The sequence below is a fragment of the Theropithecus gelada genome, chromosome 3 (genome assembly GCF_003255815.1).
Source record: "Theropithecus gelada isolate Dixy chromosome 3, Tgel_1.0, whole genome shotgun sequence".
NCBI classification, from domain to species: Eukaryota; Metazoa; Chordata; class Mammalia; order Primates; family Cercopithecidae; genus Theropithecus; species Theropithecus gelada.
Genome location: NC_037670.1, coordinates 8,923,287 through 8,940,683, shown reverse-complemented (window position 1 = coordinate 8,940,683; position 17,397 = coordinate 8,923,287). Strand labels below are relative to the sequence as shown.

Below are 17,397 nucleotides of genomic sequence, written 5' to 3'. Positions count from 1 at the left end.
AGGAAGGAAGGAAGGAAGGAAGGAAGGAAGGAAGGAAGGAAGGAAGGAAGGGGAAGGAAGGAAGGAAGGAAGGAAGGAAGGAAGGAAGGAAGGAAGGAAGGAAGGAAAAAGAAAAGAAAAGAAAAAGAAAGAGATCACACTCCTCCAGCCCACAGATTCAAATCCCTAGAGCTCTTTAGGGACCCTCTTAGTCTCTCTGCATCTCTCTGATGAGTTGGATCCATGCAGAGGAAATGTCAACCCACCTGCAGTCGTGCACTCAGGACCAACTGTCACTTCCATACTCTACTAACCACCCTTGGAGCCCTCTGAGGTTCCCATAAGTTAGGAAAACAATGCTTTTTCTTCCACAGGAGCTGCTGCAGGCTTAGTGCCTGGAGGGCCAGGCTTTGGCCCGGGAGTAGTTGGTGTCCCAGGAGCTGGCATTCCAGGTGTTGGTGTCCCAGGAGCTGGCATTCCAGGTGTTGGTGTCCCAGGAGCTGGCATTCCAGTTGTCCCAGGTGCTGGGGTTCCAGGTGAGCTGGGCTGTGTGTGTGTGTGTGTGTGTGTGTGTGTGTGTGTGTGTGTGTGTGTAAGAGAGAACTATTGAGACTATTGCCAAAATTTGTGCATTCTCCCTAACACCGTAACCATCTGCCCATACCCTTGACCACATCTCATCCCCTCATCTTCTCTTCCTTGGGTTATACCAATCTGCTAATTAGCTTCTAACCAGTATCATATTTTCCAATTGACCTTCCGGTTATCAGTGTTCTCTGGGGGGCAGGAACCGTGTCTTTTTCAACTCCATATTCCTAGCCCTTAGCTGAGTAGGTGTTCAGTTTATGGTGGATAGAAGGGTAAGTGGGTTGATAGATGGATAAGTGGATAAATGGGTGGGTAGATGGATGAATGGGTGGGTGGATGAATGAATGGATGGATAGATGGGTGTATGAATGGGTGGGTGGATGGATGGATGGATGGATGGATAAGTGGATGGATGAATGGGTGGAGAGATGAGTAGGTGAGTGGATGTGTGGGTGGATGGGTGGCAGATGGATAGATGAGTGGATGGATGGGGGCATGGACGGATGGGAGGATGGATGGAAGAATGATGATGAATGGATAGATGGATGGGGGATGGATGGATGGGAGGCTGGATGAAAGAATGGGTGGATGGATGGGTAGATGGATGGATGGGTAGATGGATGAATGAATGAGCACATGGTTGGAGGGGCAGATGAATAGATGGGTGGGTGGAAGGGTAGGCAGGCAAATGCAAAATGGATGGTTGGATAGAAGGTTAGACGAATGGATAGATAGGCAGATGGGATAAGCTGGTAGATAGATGAGTGAACAGAGAGTTAGGTGGTTGGGTGGGTGGATTGAGATCCAAGGATAGACAGACAAATGGACAGCCGGGCGCGGGTGGCTCACACCTGTAATCTCAGCACTTTGGGAGGCCAAGATGGGCAGATTACCTGAGGTCAGGAGTTCGAGACCAGCCTGGCCAATATGGTGAAACCCTGCCTCCACTAAAAATAGAAAGAAATTAGCCAGGCATGGTGGTGGGCTCCTGTAATCCCAGTTACTTAGGAGGCTGATCAGGAGAATTACTTGAACGGGGGAGGCGGAGATTGCAGTGAGCTGAGATCACACTATTGCACTCCAGCCTGGGCCACAAGACTGAGACTCCGTCTCAAAAAAAAAAAAAAAAAGACAAATGGACAGGTATAGAGGTCGGTCATTGGGTAGATGGATGATGGAGGTGGCTGGGTATACAGACGGGCAGGTGGGGGACATCATCAGTGCATAAATGGAGATATAGCCAACTCTATGTTGGCGTGAAAAGAAGAAGGCCCAACACACAGATGGGTAGACAGACGGATACATACTGTGCAGCTCTCCTTCAATCTCTCCTGAGCATTTGTGTCCCTCTTGGTCTCTCCAGGGGCTGTGTCACCAGCTGCAGCTGCTAAGGCAGCTGCGAAGGCAGCCAAATACGGTGAGTGCTATGCTGACAGCTCTGCCCCTCACTGTCCTGACCTCTACTTACCAGAACTAAAGGACTCTCCTCTACTTGCCCAGAGAAGGGAAGTGACTTGCCCAGGGTCACCGAGCAAGTCACCGGCAGGCCTCAGGACGATGTCTCCCCCGTTTGTCTTCTACCACAGGGCCACGGGGCTGAGTGGTGGGGAAGTCCCAGGATGGCATTCCCAGTGGGGACAGTGACCCTGACCCTCCCTGCTCTGGCCAAGGCCCTCTCAGAGGAGCCCAAAACTGTCTGGGGATTCTGCCAATAGTCTCTCTGCATCCAACAAAGGGGGGCTTCCCCAAGTGCTCAGAGAGGAGAGGGGCCGGAGGAGGACTGAAGAGTGTCCGTAAAAGCTTCATGGCGGGGCTGGGTGCAGTGGCTCACATCTGTAATCCCAGCATTTTGAGAGACCAAGGTAGGAGAATCGCTTGAGGCTGGGAATTAGAGACCAGCATGGGCAAAATAGCAAGACCCTGTCTCTACATAAAATGTAAAAATTAGCTGGGCATAGTGGCACGTGCCTGTTTTTTCCAGCTACTTGGGAGGTCAAGGCAGAAGGATCACCTGAGGCCAGGAGTTTGAGACCAACTTGGGCAACATAGCAAGACCCCATCTCTACAAAAAATAAAAAATGAATTAAAAATTTTTTCTTTTTTTTTTTTTTTCTGAGATAGAGATTCACTCTGTTGCCCAGGCTGGAGTGCAGTAGCATGATTTTGGCTCACTGCAACCTCTGCCTCCCAGGTTCAAGCAATTCTCATGCATCAGCCTCCCAAGAAGCTGGGATTACAGACGCACGTCACCATGCCTGGCTAATTTTTGTATTTTCAGTAGAGACGGCTTTGCCATGTTGGCCAGGCTGGTCTCAAACTCCTGGCCTCAAATGATCCACTTGCCTCGGCCTCCCAAAGTGCTGGGATTATGGGCATGAGCCACCGCACCCAGCCAAAAAAAAAATTTTTTTTTTTTTTAGACGAAGTCTCACTCTGTCACCCAGGCTGGAGTGCAGTGGCGTGATCCCAGCTCAAGTGATTCTCCTGCCTCAGCCTCCCATGTAAACGGGATTACAGGTGCACACTACCACACCTGGCTGATTTTGTGTTTTGAGTAGAGATGGAGTTTCACCATATTGGCCAGGCTGGTCTCAAACTCCTGACCTCAGGTGATCCACCCGCCTCAGCCTCCCAAAATGTTAGGATTACAGGCATAAGCCACTGTGCCTGGCCCCAAATTTTTTTTTTAAAGGCTTCATGGTGGAGGCTGCGGGGAACCCAGGCATCCCAGTTTTCTGTCTTTTATGGACAAGGCCTGGGGGAAACTTGCATCCTCTTTCCCAGTCCATCAGCATCCCTCAGAGCCTGCCCAGCCTCTCTCACTGAGCTTCCTTTCCATCTGGCTCCCTTCCCTCTGCAGGGGCCAGGGCCGGAGTCGGAGTTGGAGGCATTCCTACTTTTGGGGTTGGAGCTGGGGGCTTTCCCGGCTATGGTGTCGGAGTCGGAGGCATCCCCGGAGTCGGAGCTGTTCCCGGAGTCGGAGGTGTCCCGGGAGCTGGCATTTCCCGTGAGCCTTCGTCACATCTGGGGACATGGGTTGAGAAGAGATGGGGGCTTCTTGTCTGCTCAGCTCTGCAGGGGCAGTGGGGACTGCAGATCGGGCTTGAATGTGCTCAGGGAAGAGTTGGGGGAGAAGCGAGGTCGTCCATGCCTTACGGGGCAGAAGAGCTTTAAACATGGCTCGGAGGAGACCCAGGCAAGGCTTCTGAGGGTCTCTTTCTTTCTCGTTTCCTTGTAGCTGAAGCTCAGGCAGCAGCTGCCGCCAAGGCTGCCAAGTACGGTAAGTGCCCCTGCCCTGCCTGACCCCAAGCCCTGCTTTCCTGTGGGGCTCAAGGACCAACCTCAGGGCAAACTGACTCCCAGGCCTCCGGGACTGAAATGGCCTGGACCAAGGTCACGAGGCCCCTGCCCCATCTTCCAAAGCCACACTCCACTCTTACTGTCCTTTTCAGATGCTTCCTGTTAGGACTGTTGGTGACCTGCTCATCACCCCACCCCCCACCCCCAGAACCGAAGGTGCCTGGCCAGGCTGGGTGGCTCACGCCTGTAATCCCAGCACTTTGGGAGGCCGAGGCAGGTGGATCCCTTGAGGCCAGGGGTTCGAGACCAGCCTGGCCAACATGGTGAAACCGCGTCTCTACTGAAAAATACAAAAATTAGCTGGGCATGGTGGCAGGCACCTATAGTCCCAGCTACTTGGGATGCTGAGGCAGGAGAATGACTTGAACCTGGGAGGTAGAGGCTGCAGTGAGCAGAGATTACACCATTGCACTCCAGCCTGGGTGACAGAGGGAGACTCCGACTCCAAAAATAAAAATAAATAAATAAAAAGAAATGAAGGTGCCAGGAAGCCGTTCTCTTCCTCCCCCGATTCTCCCACCCACCCATGCTCCCCCAAGAAGTGAGCACTGGGAGGGGCGAGGCTGAAAGTTCTCCACTCCCCCAGGTGCTGCAGGAGCAGGAGTGCTGGGTGGGTTGGTGCCAGGTGCCGGAGGCGTAGTCCCAGGTGTGCCGGGCGTGGGAGGAGTGCCAGGTGAGCTGTGTTCTCCAGCCCAGAGACCGGTTTAGTTTGTCTCACGGAAGGGTCCCTGGAGTTGACCAAGGTCGACTGCACCATTTTACAAACGGGAAGACTGAGCCTAGAGATGGGAAGCAGGGAGGGGTGCGAGAGACCACTCCCTCACCCCTTCTCTTCACACCTCTAGGAGTGGGGACCCCAGCAGCTGCAGCTGCTAAAGCAGCCGCCAAAGCCGCCCAGTTTGGTAAGTCCCCCTCACCCCCGCCATTGGCTCACGGAGCGCTGCCTTCTCATGTGCCCTGCTCTGGGATCTGACCGCCCAGCTCCCTGTTCCTTTCCACCCCCCTTAGGCTGCCACGTTCTGGGGTGGGCCCTCCTTAGAGCTTTTGGTCCACTGATGACCTCTAGGAGTGTGGGTGACGTTTCTGATTAGGGAAGCAGGGTGAGCAGTGTGAGCCTCCCTGTTCCTAAAGTCCCTGGTGCCTCCCAGGTTATTAGGGACCTGACCTCATGCTGAGCTCCAGCTCCCCTGTGACGGACTCCAGTTCTCCCCCTTCTCCTTCTCTTTCTCCTTCTCCTTCTTGTGCTCCTCCTCCTCCTCTTCCTTCTTCTTCTTTTCTTCTCTTCCTCCTTCCCCTTCTCCCTCCTCCTCCTCCTTCTCGTTCTTCTTCTCCTTCCTCTTCTTTTTCTTTCTTCTTCTTCTCCTCCTGCTTATTTTCCTTCTCCTTCTCCTCCTCCTGCTTCTTCTCCCTTCTTCTCCTTCTTCTTTCTCCTTCTTCTTCTCCTTCTTCTTTCTTCTTCTTCTTCTCCTCCTCCTCCTTCTTCTTCCTCTTCTTCTCCTTCTTCTTTCTTCTTCTTTCTTCTTCCTCCTCCTCCTCCTTCTTCTTCTCCTTCTTCTTCTTCTCCTCCTCCTCCTCCTTCTCTCCTTCTTCTTCTTTCTCCTCCTTCTTCTCCTTTTCCTCCTCCTTTCTTCTCCTCCTTTTCCTCCTTCTTCTTTCTTCTCCTTCTTCTTTCTTCTCCTTCTCCTTCTTCTTCTTCCTTCTTCTTGAGATAGGGTCTAGCTCTGTCACCCAGGCTGGGGTACAGTGCCACAATCATAGCTCACTGCAGCCTCAACCTGCCAGGCTCAAGCAATCTGCCTGCGTCCAACTCCCAAGCAGCGACCACAGGTGCCCACTACCATGCCTGGCTCATTTTTTAATTTTTTTGTAGCAACAGTGGTCTCACTATGGTGATCAGGCTGGTATCAAACTCCTGGGCTCAAGCGATCCTCACACCTCTGCCTCCCAAAGTGCTGGGATTACAGGCTTGAGCCACCACGCCCAGCCTGCAGTACTTCTTGTTCCCCATCTTTTGCTATATTTGAGGGCCACCCTGGTAGCCCCAGGTGCCCACACTTTTCTGAACACGGCAAATTGTAGCAGCACTAACTGTAGAGCTCAACTGTATATCAGGCCCTGGGCATGGGGTCTGTAGGCCTTGGCACTAGGGACCTGTGGGCTAAAAGGTTCAGATCAGAATCTCTAAGGCTGAATAGGCCAGACAGCATTTCAACTGCAGGCCTGCTGAGCCCCAAATTCTCACACACAGCAATCTTTATTACATGTTTATTTGAGACAGGGTCTCACATCGTCGCCCAGGCTGGAGTGCAGTGATGCTGTCATAGCTCACTACAGGCCTCAAACTCCTGACTTAAGCGATTCTTCCCCCTTAGTATCCCTAGTAGCTGGGGCTACAGGCACGTGCCACCATGCCCAGTTTAAAAAAAAAAAGAGGCCGGGCACGGTGGCTCAAGCCTGTAACCCCAGCACTTTGGGAGGCTGAGACAGGCGGATCACGAGGTCAGGAGATCGAGACCATCCTGGCTAACCTGGTGAAACCCCGTCTCTACTAAAAAATACAAAAAACTAGCCAGGCGAGGTGGCAGGCGCCTGTAGTCCCAGCTACTCGGGAGGCTGAGGCAGGAGAATGGTGTGAACCTGGGAGGCGGAGCTTGCAGTGAGCCAAGATCCGGCCACTGCACTCCAGCCTGGGCGACAGAGCGAGACTCCGTCTCAAAAAAAAAAAAAAAAAAAAAAGAAAAAAAATTTGTAGGCAATCCTCTCACATTGGCCTCTCAAAGTGCTGGGATGACAGGCATGAGCCAACGTGCCTGGCCTACAAACAATCTTATAGAGTTGAGTTTATTTTTCCCTTTTACGGATGTGGAAACTGAGGTTCCCAGAGCTTGAGTAACTTGCCTACAGTTGCACAGCTAAACGGTGGCTGAGCTGAGGTTTGAACCCAAAGCCTTTCTGTCTTACAAAGCCCCTTATATAATGTAAATCTGCCTCCGTCAGCCTCAAATCTCCAAGGGGTCCTTGTCCCTGAAAAGGTTAAGAACTCCTGGCCAGATGCAGCAGCTCACAGCTATAATCCCAGCGCTTTGGGAGGTCGAGGCAGGTGGATCACCCGAGGTCAGGAGTTCAAGACCAGCCTGGCCAACACGGTGAAACCTTGTCTCTACTAAAAATACAAAAAAATTAGCCGGGCATGGTGGTGCGCACCTGTAGTCCCAGCTACTCAGGAGGCTGAGGCAGGAGACTTGCTTGAACTCGGGAGTTGGTGGTTGCAGTGAGCTGAGATCGCACCATTGCACTCCAGCCTGCATGACAGAGTGAGACTCTGTCTCCAAAAAAACAAGGTTATGAACTCCTGAGCCTGCACACACTTCATTTTAGGGATGAGGAAGCTGAGGCCCAGCAAGGGAAAGTAACTGATCCATGGTCACACAGCAAATCTATGCCAGGGCCGAGGCTCCAGCCCTCTTTCCATAAGCTTCTGTCCTCTTTGATTGGGCCTTGGTTAATGATCAGCTCTTCTCAATCTTACAGGGTTAGTTCCTGGTGTCGGCGTGGCTCCTGGCGTTGGCGTGGCTCCTGGAGTTGGCGTGGCTCCTGGCGTTGGCGTGGCTCCTGGCGTTGGCGTGGCTCCTGGTGTTGGTGTGGCTCCTGGCGTTGGCGTGGCTCCTGGCGTTGGCATCGGCCCTGGTGGAGTTGCAGGTGAGTTTCGTGAGTCAGTGAGCCTGAGGGGCCCCCGAAGCCTCCATCGGCCCCTCCTCCATCTCTAATCCCCTCTCTCTTCCTCCAGGAGTGGGAGCCCCAGCGGCAGCGAAATCTGCTGCCAAGGCAGCCGCCAAAGCCCAGCTCCGTGAGTGCCTCGCCCACCTTTCTCTCCTCTCCCCAGCGAGCCCAGAGCTGGTTAGGAGCAACGGCCAGGGCAGAGGCTGCTGCTTGGATCTGGGCCCCTTCCTTTGGGACTAGTTTCAGCTCCCTGGGCAGGACACCTCCTCAGGGGCATGCTCCCTGCCTGCTGTCGCCACCACTGCCCTCTGTCTGCAGGAGCTGCAGCTGGGCTTGGTGCTGTTCCTGGACTTGGAGTTGGTGCTGTTCCTGGACTTGGAGTTGGTGTCGGCGTTCCTGGGCTTGGAGTTGGTGCTGGTGTTCCTGGCTTCGGGGCAGGTGCGGGTGAGGGGGCTTCTAGGGGTTAGGCGGAGCCTGTCCCCTGAGCTCAGGGAACGAGATCCCTCCTACTCCCAGCACCTCCCCAGCACCCCCTCACCACCCAGGGGTGCATAGTAAAATCCTCGTTAGGTTCTCCTAAGTATCTGGGGGTAACGGACAGCGGGAGGAGGGCAGACCAGGCCAAGAGACCCCAGGCTGCCCAATTGCAGAGTATCTGCCTCCTCAGTAGAGGGGTAGCAGGGCTGCAGACTGAGAAAAAGCTCGCCCTCCACCCAGGGAAGGAGCAGGTAGATCAGCGTGGCTCCCCTTCAGCAGTGCTCTGTGGCCAGGGGGCCACTAGGAACTCCAGATCTTCACCAGCTGGTTACTGAGCCCCACTCTGTCCTCAGCCTCAGGCAGGCCATGCTAGGCCTGAGGAGAGAAGGAGGGGCCAGATGGAAGGCAGAGGCACTGTTCAGCCCTAAAGCTCTGTGCCTGTACAGCTTCAGGGCTTTGAGGAAGCAAAAGGCCAAGGAGGTCAGGGAGGGCTTCCTAGAGGAGGCAGTACAACTCCCAGGTACAGAGCTCGGCTGCTGACCACCCCCCGACTTTTCTTTCTCCCCAGTACCTGGAGCCCTGGCTGCCGCTAAAGCAGCCAAATATGGTGAGTGCACCCCACAACCACTTGTGGCTCCCTTGCCACCACACCATCCCTGACAGCACAGGACTCGGGTGGTCACGATAGAAAAAGGCAGTTTCGGCCGGGCATGTTGGCTCACGTCTATAATCCCAGTACTTTGGGAGGCCGAGGCGGGCAGATCACCTGAGGTCAGGAGTTCCAGACCAGCCTCACCAATATGGTTAAACCCTATTTCCACTAAAAATACAAAAATTAGCCAGGCGTGGTGGTGCGCACCTATAATCCCAGCTACTGGGGAGGCTGAGGCAGGAGAATCACTTGAACCCAGGAGATGGAGGCTGCAGTGAGCCGAGATCACACCACTGCACTCCAACCTGAACGACAGAGCAAGACTCTGTCTCCAAAAAAAAAAAAAAAGGCAGTTTCTAGGACACATTTATGACAGTTTAAAAACCTGGCCCCTGCCCACTAAATGCTTGTGGTGCCTTCAACCTCTGTGACCACCAAAAACACCCTTGAAATCCCAGTTGCCCCCCAGGAGGTAATTCCACCGTCCCTAAGCCCACTCTGACCCTGACAGTTTCATAGTCCCTACGTCCAGGAAGGGGCTGGGCCTGCTGTGGGTATGAGGAGTCTGGACAGTCTCTGCCTCCACCCCAGCTCTCTGGCCCAAGCAGAGGAACTGGTATTCCTCATCTGGGCACCCCCGGCCCCCCGCCTGCCTTCCTGTCCTGCCAGCAGGACTGCTCCCGCCACGAGCCAGCCCAGAGGACGTGGCAGTCCCACAGCCTCTGCACTTGGTGCTCTGGCAGCCCCACCTGGCCAGACCCATGCTGTCTGTAGCCCCTGCATTCCTGGCCTCCTGTGAGCAGAGTTAGGGGGAGGTAGAAGACTCCCCCAGGGATCCACCAACCGACCGGGCAGGTCCACTTGGGGCCAGTTTCTACCTCGGAAAATCCTGGCTTCTTCAGCCCTGACCCCCAGCGGCCCTGCCTCCTCCCCTGCTCACTGCTGACTGCTTGGCAGGCCTGAGTCAACAGACATTGCCAGGGAAACAGAGTGACGTCACGTGGTGGAGCCACGAAGGACGCAGGCTCCCCAGCCACTTCCTGCCCCTGAAGCCCTGAGCACACTGCTTAACCTCTGCTCTACCTCAGCATTCTCATCTGCAAAATGGGAATGACAATAGTGCCTACCTTTCCTGCTGCAATGCATAAAAAATGGGCTGCTAAGTGTGAAGCACTCAGAATGTTAAGTGCCTGCTGTAGATACTATTGCCATTGTTTGTTTGTTTGTTTTGACAGAGTCTTGCTCTGTCGCCCAGGCTGGAGTGCAGTGGTACGATCTCAGCTCACTGCAGCCTCCACCTCCCAGGTTCAAGCGATCCTCCTGCCTCAGTCTTCCAAATAGCTGGGATTACAGGCACGCACCACCATGCCTGGCTAATTTTTGTATTTTTAGTAGAGACCGGGTTTCACCATGTTGGCCAGTCTGGTCTCAAACTCCTGACCTCAGGTGATCCACTAGTCTCAGCCTCCCAAAGTGCTGGGATTACAGGCGTGAGCCACCGCACCCGGCCTACAAAAGAACTTTTAAGGCTAGGCACAGCGGCTCACACCTTCAGGAGGCTAAGGCAGGAGGATCGCTTGAGCCCAGGAGTCGGAGGCTGCAATGAACTATGATTGTACTACTGCACCCCAGCCAGGGTGACAGAGCAAAACCCCATCTCAAAACAAAACAAAACAAGGACTGGACTTCCTGTCCGCTGCTCCTCCCCTGTGTCACATGGCCCCTGCCACCTGTCTGCTTGTGTTGTTGTTCCTGGGGCAGGGAGACCCATTGTTCAGAAATGGGTCACTCATCTTCTTTCCTCTCCACGCAGGAGCAGGAGTGCCTGGGGCCCTTGGAGGGGTCGGGGCTCTCGGTGGAGTAGGCATCCCAGGCGGTGTGGTGGGTGAGTAGAAACCCCAGGAGGGGCTGGCTGGGGAGAGAGGCTAATCAGTACTGAGTCCCTCCCTGAACTCGGTCTGTATTCCCAGGAGCCGGACCCGCCGCCGCTGCTGCTGCAGCCAAAGCTGCTGCCAAAGCCGCCCAGTTTGGTGAGCACTGGGTGGAGGTGGGAGCTGCTGCCAGATCCCCAGGCCCCCAGGGTGTGGGAGGAGCCTCTGACCAGGCACTGTAGACTCAGACTTCCTGCCCCAGACACCTCCTGGCTCCACTGTGCCATCGAAGGCCGGGAGAGCTCAGGCTCCACCTGGGTCCCCAGAGGACACCTCCACCCTCCGCAGGCTGAGGCTTCAGTCCCACCTTTCTGACCGGCAGAGTCCAATGCTGAGCTCTCTCCACAGGCCTAGGGGGACCTGCTGGACTCGGAGTCGGAGGACTCGGAGTCGGAGGGCTTGGAGCCGTCCCAGGTGTTGGGGGCCTTGGAGGTAAGAGTTGTTCTGAAATCAGTGAGTGCGTGGAATGTGTGTATGAGAGACAGAGATGGAGACAGAGACAGAGGCTTTCTTTCCCAGCCCTGCCACGTCTTTGCTCAAGATGTCCTCTCGGCCAGGTGTGGTAGCTCACACCTACAGTCCCAGCACTCTAGTAGGCCAAGGCGGGTGGATCACCTGAGGTCAGGAGTTTGAGACCAACCTGTGTGACATGGTGAAACCTCATCTTTACCAAAAATACAAAAGTTAGCCGGGCGTGGTGGTGGGCGCCTGTATTCCCAGCTACGTGGGAGGCTGAGGCCAGAGGATCTCTTGAGCCCAGGAGGCGGAGGCTGCAGTGAGCTGAGATGGTACCACTGCATTCCAGCCTGTACAGCAAAAGTGAGACCCTGTTATAAAAAAAAAAAAGAAAAAAAAAAAGAGGCCAGGTATGGTGGCGCATGCCTATAATCCCAGCACTTTGGGAGGCAGAGGTGGGTGGATCACCTGAGGTCAGGAGTTCGAGACCAGCCTGGCCAACATGGGCTCCAGCAACTCCACCAATGTCTCTACTAAAAATATAAAAATGAGCCGGGCATGGTGATGCATGCCTGTAATCCCAGCTACTCAGGAGCCTGAGACAGGAGAATCACTTGAACCCAGGAGGCGGAGGTTGCAGTGAGCCGAGATCGCGCTGCTGCACTCCAGCCTGGGCAACAGAGCAAGACCTCATCTCAAAACAAAATAAAAACAAAAAATGTGGCAAACGGGAACTGGGGCTATCCCTGGCTGCCAGGGTCCCAATCCTCTCCCTCTCCTCTCTCTTTCAACCCACGTGACCACTGCGGTGGGAGTTGCCCATTCTCCAAGAAAGAAATCAAAGCTTGGAGAGAAATTGCTTTCCCTGGCCAAGAGGGGTGGCTCACGCCTATAATCCCAGCACTTTGGGAGGCCAAGGCGGGTGGATCACGAGGTCAGGAGATCGAGACCATCCTGGGTAACTCGGTGAAACCCCATCTCTACTAAAAATACAAAAAAATTAGCCGGGCATGGTGGCGGGCACCTGTAGTCCCAGCTACTCGGGAGGCTGAGGCAGGAGAATGGTGTAAACCTGGGAGGTGGAGCTTGCGGTGAGCTGAGATCCGGCCACTGCACTCCAGCCTGGGCGACAGAGCGAGACTCCGTCTCAAAAAAAAAAAAAAGAGAAAGAAATTGCTTTCCCTAAGTCTCCGCCATCGTGGCCGACTTTGCGTGGCCGTTTCCCCCTTTCTTGGGCTGTCATTGTGTCTCCCCCTCTAAACTGGCCTGCACAGCTCTTCCTGTGAGTTCCACAAGCCCACACACACAAGAGGAGCTTAACAATTAAGGACTTTTGGGGCCAGGCATGGTGGCTCATGCCTGTAATCCCAACACTTTGGGAGGCTTAGGTAGGTGGATTGCTTGAGGCCAGGAGTTTGAGACCAGCCTGGACAACGTAGCAAGACCCTCCCCACCCCACCCCCAAGTCTACGAAATATTTAAAACTTAGCTGGGCGTGGTGTGTTTCTGTAGTTTCAGCTACTTGGGAGGCTGAGGCAGGAAGATCACTTGAAGCTGGGAGTTCAGGGCTGCAGTGAGCTGTGATCGAGCCATTACATTCCAGCCTGGGCAACAGAGCAAGACCCTAGACAGATGAAGGAAAGATGGGGGATAGATACTGGGAGGATGAGTCCGTGGGCAGACGGTAAAGGGTGAGTAGGTCAGAAGACAGGGCCCAGCCAGGTGCGGTGGCTCACACCTGTAATCTCAGCATTTTGGGAGGCCAAGGCAGGTGGATCACCTGAGGTCAGGAGTTCAAGACCAGCCTGGCCAACATGGTGAAACCCGTCTCTACTAAAAATACAAAAATTAGCCAGGCATGGTGGTGGGTGCCTGTAATTCCAGCTACTTAGGAAGCGGAGGCAGGAGAATCGCTTGAACCTGGGAGGCTGAGGTTGCAGTGAGCCGAGATCACGCCACTGCACTCCAGCCTGGGCGACAGAGCGAGACTGCCTCAAAAAAAAAAAAAAAAAGGAGACAGGGCCTGACAGGTGGCATTCCTGAGCCATCATGTGCCTCATCTCCCCAGGTGTGTCTCCAGCTGCAGCCGCCAAAGCAGCTAAATACGGTGAGTTCCCCTCTGAGGCCTTCCTGCCAGTGGCCTGCACCCCCTGCTATGCCCATCACCACCCTCCCCCAGCCCAGCTCAGGCCTCCCTCTGGCTCCCCCTACCCCTGAAGATCTTGTCTGGGACATCCCTTACCCTAGAACCCAGCAGGGATATCAGGGCCTCTTCCAGATGAGGGTGCTTGTCCTGACCCCACCTGCCTCTTCTCAGGTGCTGCTGGCCTTGGAGGTGTCCTAGGGGGTGCCGGGCAGTTCCCACTTGGAGGTAGGGGTGGCCAGCTCTGCTATGTAGTCCTCAGCTCTGTCCAGATCTAGAGAGGGCTGTCTGTCTAGCAGTGGGGACTCCCGGAGCCCACGTCCACACGAGGACAGGAGACTGGGACTGGAGAGAGTACTCTAGGACCACAGATGTACTGGGCAAAGGGGCAAGCTGTAAGGTTGGGGACAGTGCCAGGCTGAGCTCAGGGTTGAGGCCACGGGGTGCCACACCTGGTTGCTAGGTGGGGGCATGTTGTGTTGAGAAAGCTGCTCTGGCTATAATAGGGGAGATTGGCTGGGCGCAGTGGCTCACGCCTGTAATCCCAGCACTTTGCGAAGCCTAGGTGGGCGGATCACTAGAGGTCAGGAGTTCAAGACCAGTCTGGTCAACATGGTGAAACCCAGTCTCTACTAAAAAAAAAAAAAGCAAAAATTAGCCAGACGTGGTGGGCACCTGTAATCCCAGCTACTTGGGAGGCTGAGGCAGGAGAATCACTGGAGCCTGGGAAGCAGAGCTTACAGTGAGCCAAGATCGCACCACTGCACTCCAGCCTGGGCGACAGAGCAAGACCCTGTCTCAAAAAAATAATAATAAAATAAAATATAAAAAATTATATAGTAGGGGGATGGAGAGGAGATGATCCCAGACAGCGGGTCTTGGGTGAGCCGGTGCAGGCAGAGAGTGATAAGGCTAGAGCCAGTTCCCACCCCTACTAACCTACCAACCCAAAATCTCTCCTGCAGGAGTGGCAGCGAGACCCGGCTTCGGATTGTCTCCCATTTTCCCAGGTACGCCAGGCTCCCTGCCCCTGGGCCCTGCCCTAGAGCTCCAGCCACCTCCTCCCTCCTCTCCTGTGTCATCTCCTGCTCAGAAGGGCTGAGCCAGCACCCACGGGTGGACCCCACAGCCTCAGGTCACATGAGGCTGGACCCCGAGCTGAACATAGAGCCTCCCCTCCTTCTTGCTGACCTCTTACAAAAACAGGGAACATTCGGTTTTTAAAAACAGTTCATGGCCAGGTGTGGTGGCTCACGCCTGTAATCCCAGCACTTTGGGAGGCCAAGGCAGGCAGATCACCTGATGTCAGGAGTTTGAGACCAGCCTGGCCAACATGACGAAACCCCGTCTCTATTAAAAATACAAAAATTAGCCACGTGTGGTGGTGCACACCTGTAATCCCAGATACTCGGGAGGCTGAGGCAGGAGAATCGGCTGAACCCAGGAGGCGGAGGTTGCAGTGAGCTGAGATGGCGCCACTGCGCTCCAACCTGGGCAACAAAGCAAGACTCTGTTTTAAAAAAAAAAAAAAAAAAAACTCACATTTCGTGCTCCTCAAGGTCCATGGAGGACAGATAGCTTTTTCACCATGTTGTAAAGGGGAGAAACCGAGGCTCAGAGAGTGCCAGGGACTGCTCCGTGATCACACAGTGAGCAGAGGCAGAGCCCAGGGCGCCTGGCACGCAAGCCCAGAACTTGGCCCTTTGCAGCCCACACTGCCCCCACCCCCAGCCTCAGGCTGAACCCATGCTGTCTGAGAGGGCCTGACGGGCGCCCCAGAAGTGGGTACACTCACAGCCCCTCTCTTCGCCTTGCAGGTGGCGGCGCTGGAGGCTTGGGAGTTGGTGGTGAGTCTGCAACAAGAAGTCACCTGATGCCTGGTGGGGCCCATTTCAAGCAGGGAGCCCCTGAGTTCCCTTCATGGGGTGACTGGAGTGACCATGGACCCAGGCTAGCCCCCTGGCGTGGGGGGTTCAGGGAGCCCACAGGGGAATCATGGAAGCTGGAACTCCAGCGCTAGGCTGTGGGGAAAGGAGCCAAGGATCCTGATTCCTGGGGCTCCTGGCCTGGCTCTTGACGAGGCCCCCAGAGGCAGACAGGGACCTGAGTCACCCTGGAGTTTACTGTCTAACTGAAGAGATTGACAAGGTCCCATAGAAAGGGAAATAAAGACTGGTGTGGTGGCTCATGCTTGTAATCCCAGCACTTTGGGAGGCTGAGGCAGGAGGATCGTTTGAGGCCAGGAATTCGAGACCAGCCTGGGCAACATAGCAAGACCCCATGTCTACAAAATATTTCTTTCTTTTTTTTTTTTTTTGAGATGGAGTCTTGCTCCATTGCCCAGGCTGCAGTACAATGGCATGATCTCAGCTCACTGCAGCCTCCGCCTCCTGGGTTCAAGCGATTCTCCTGTCTCAGCCTCCTGAGTAGCTGGGATTACAGGCGCCCACCACCACACCTGGCTAATTTTTGTATTTTTAGTAGAGATAGGGTTTCACCATGTTGGCCAGGCTGGTGTCGAACTCCTGACCTCAAGTGATCCGCCCGCCTCAGCCTCCCAAAGTGCTGGGATTACAGGCATGAGCCACCATGCCCAGCCTAAAATATTTCAAAAAGAAAGAAAAATAAGCTGTGTAAGGGAAGAATAAGGTCAGGGCAAGCAGGGTGGGCTGGGAGGGGAAGCTGAGTGGTCACGTGGGCAAGGCCAAAACTGGGAAATGTGTCAGGGCTGACGGGGGGGGGGGGGGGGGGGGCACCTGCTGAGTCGCTGAGGTCTCCACAGACAGGATGCATCTGTGATTTGCAAGGAGCATAGGAGCATAGCTGGACAGAGGGGGACAGGCTGGGTGGGGCTGAGGGGCAGGCTGGAGGCAGGAAGGACTCGAACCTGCTGAGACAGAATGGAGGCCAGGTCCAAGGTGAAGGGGCTGGGAGAGGCAGGAAAGCCCAGCTCCCTCCTCCATCCTGTCCTCCCCATCCACAGGAAAACCCCCCAAGCCCTTTGGAGGGGCCCTAGGAGCCCTGGGATACCAAGGTGAGTAGAGATTCAGCCCCCTAAAGAGGCAGGGCAGGAGGGGCAGAGACAGAGGTGGAGGGATGGTCCACCAGCCTGGGTTCTGGAGCAGGGAGGTTAGGGAAGGGGGATGGATACCTCCTGCCCATCCCTCCTACCTCCCACACAGATATTCAGAGCTGCGTGTGGACTCAGGGCCCTCCAAGCTCACCCTGGGCGAGGCCTGGCTGTCCCTCCCAAAGTCCCTTAGCCTGCTACAGGAAGTCAACTGGAAAAGAGAAGGAAAACATTGGAGGAGAAGGGAAGGAGAAGGGCTGGGACCACTGGAGCCGCAGAGTCAGGGAAACCAGAGGGTGTGGGCATGGGGTGTGCAAGGTGCCCTGGGCTGGGCAGCAAGGGCTAAAGCTACCACCTAGGGCTAAGCTACATTCCTTCACAAAGAATGTGAAGGCCAGGCCAGGCGTGGTGGCTCATGCCTGTAATCCCAGCACTTTGGGAGGCCAAGGCGGGTGAATCACCTCAGGTCAGGAGTTCAAGACCAGCCTGGCCAACATGATGAAACCCCGTCTCTACTGAAAATACAAAAACTTAGCCAGGCATGGTGGTGGACACCTGTAATTCCAGTTACTTTGGAGGCTGAGGCAGGAGAATCTCTTGAACTGGGGAGGCAGAGGTTGCAGTGAGCCGAGATCATGCCATTGCATTCCACCCTGATCAACAAGGGCGAAAATCCATCTCAAAAAAGAAAAAAAAGATGCAGACCTAGCCAGGCGCGATGGCTCATGCCTGTAATCCTAGCACTTCGGGAGGCCGGGGCGTGAAAATCGCGTGAGCCCAGGAATTTGAGACCAGACTAGGCAACAGAGTGAGACCCTGTCTCTACAGAAATTTTAAAAATTAGCTGGGTGTGGTGGTGCACATCTGTAGTCTCAGGTACTCTGGAGGCTGAGGTGAGAGGATTGCTTGAGCCCAGGAGTTCAAGGATGCAGTGAGCTGTGATTGTGCCACCGCACTGCAGCCTGGACAATAGAGCAAGATCCTGCCTCAAAAGTAAAATATGCCGATCCACCTCTGGGGA

The 17,397-nt window shown here is 54.8% G+C and overlaps 1 protein-coding gene across 1 annotated transcript in view; it reads left to right on the top strand.

Moving 5' to 3' along the window:
• Nucleotides 1–17,397, top strand: part of ELN (elastin) — a 45,673-nt gene that overhangs the window by 25,747 nt on the left and 2,529 nt on the right. Inside the window, 19 exon segments of the mRNA XM_025380695.1 lie at nucleotides 354–515; nucleotides 1,931–1,984; nucleotides 3,428–3,574; nucleotides 3,806–3,847; nucleotides 4,514–4,600; nucleotides 4,773–4,829; nucleotides 7,459–7,626; nucleotides 7,730–7,774; nucleotides 7,966–8,105; nucleotides 8,107–8,194; nucleotides 8,693–8,731; nucleotides 10,590–10,661; nucleotides 10,747–10,806; nucleotides 11,056–11,139; nucleotides 13,232–13,270; nucleotides 13,481–13,534; nucleotides 14,272–14,316; nucleotides 15,124–15,153; nucleotides 16,290–16,340. Of these exon segments, the coding sequence (XP_025236480.1) occupies nucleotides 354–515; nucleotides 1,931–1,984; nucleotides 3,428–3,574; nucleotides 3,806–3,847; nucleotides 4,514–4,600; nucleotides 4,773–4,829; nucleotides 7,459–7,626; nucleotides 7,730–7,774; nucleotides 7,966–8,105; nucleotides 8,107–8,194; nucleotides 8,693–8,731; nucleotides 10,590–10,661; nucleotides 10,747–10,806; nucleotides 11,056–11,139; nucleotides 13,232–13,270; nucleotides 13,481–13,534; nucleotides 14,272–14,316; nucleotides 15,124–15,153; nucleotides 16,290–16,340 (1,464 nt within the window).